This window comes from Bison bison, unplaced genomic scaffold (genome assembly GCF_000754665.1).
Source record: "Bison bison bison isolate TAMUID 2011002044 unplaced genomic scaffold, Bison_UMD1.0 scf7180017864375, whole genome shotgun sequence".
Taxonomy (NCBI): Eukaryota; Metazoa; Chordata; class Mammalia; order Artiodactyla; family Bovidae; genus Bison; species Bison bison.
In genome coordinates, this window is record NW_011494947.1 from 5,462,805 (window position 1) to 5,463,007 (window position 203).

General features: G+C 60.1%; 1 protein-coding gene across 2 annotated transcripts in view; it reads left to right on the top strand.

Moving 5' to 3' along the window:
• Window positions 1-20: 20 nt before the first annotated feature.
• The window catches only part of RPL12 (ribosomal protein L12), a 4,195-nt gene continuing 4,012 nt past the window's right edge, over window positions 21-203 (top strand). The window contains exon 1 of one of the 2 annotated variants that reach the window (XM_010856919.1): window positions 21-169. In XM_010856919.1, coding sequence (XP_010855221.1) covers window positions 133-169 — 37 coding nt within the window. In that variant the 5' untranslated portion in view covers window positions 21-132. The remainder of the gene's footprint in view (window positions 170-203) is intronic. The other variant, XM_010856918.1, reaches the window with a different exon arrangement.

The window sequence follows — 203 nt, forward strand, 5'->3', positions numbered from 1 at the left end:
GCGCTTTCGGGTCTATATCCGGCGCAAAAGTCCCACCTTCCGGTCTTTCGGCTTTCGGCTCGGGGGAGGCAGAGGTGCAACTTTCTTCGGTCGTCCCGAATCCGGGTTCATCCGACACCAGCCGCCTCCACCATGCCGCCTAAGTTCGACCCCAACGAGATAAAAGTCGGTGCGTGCTTTAGATGTGGCCGGGGCTTCGGGAT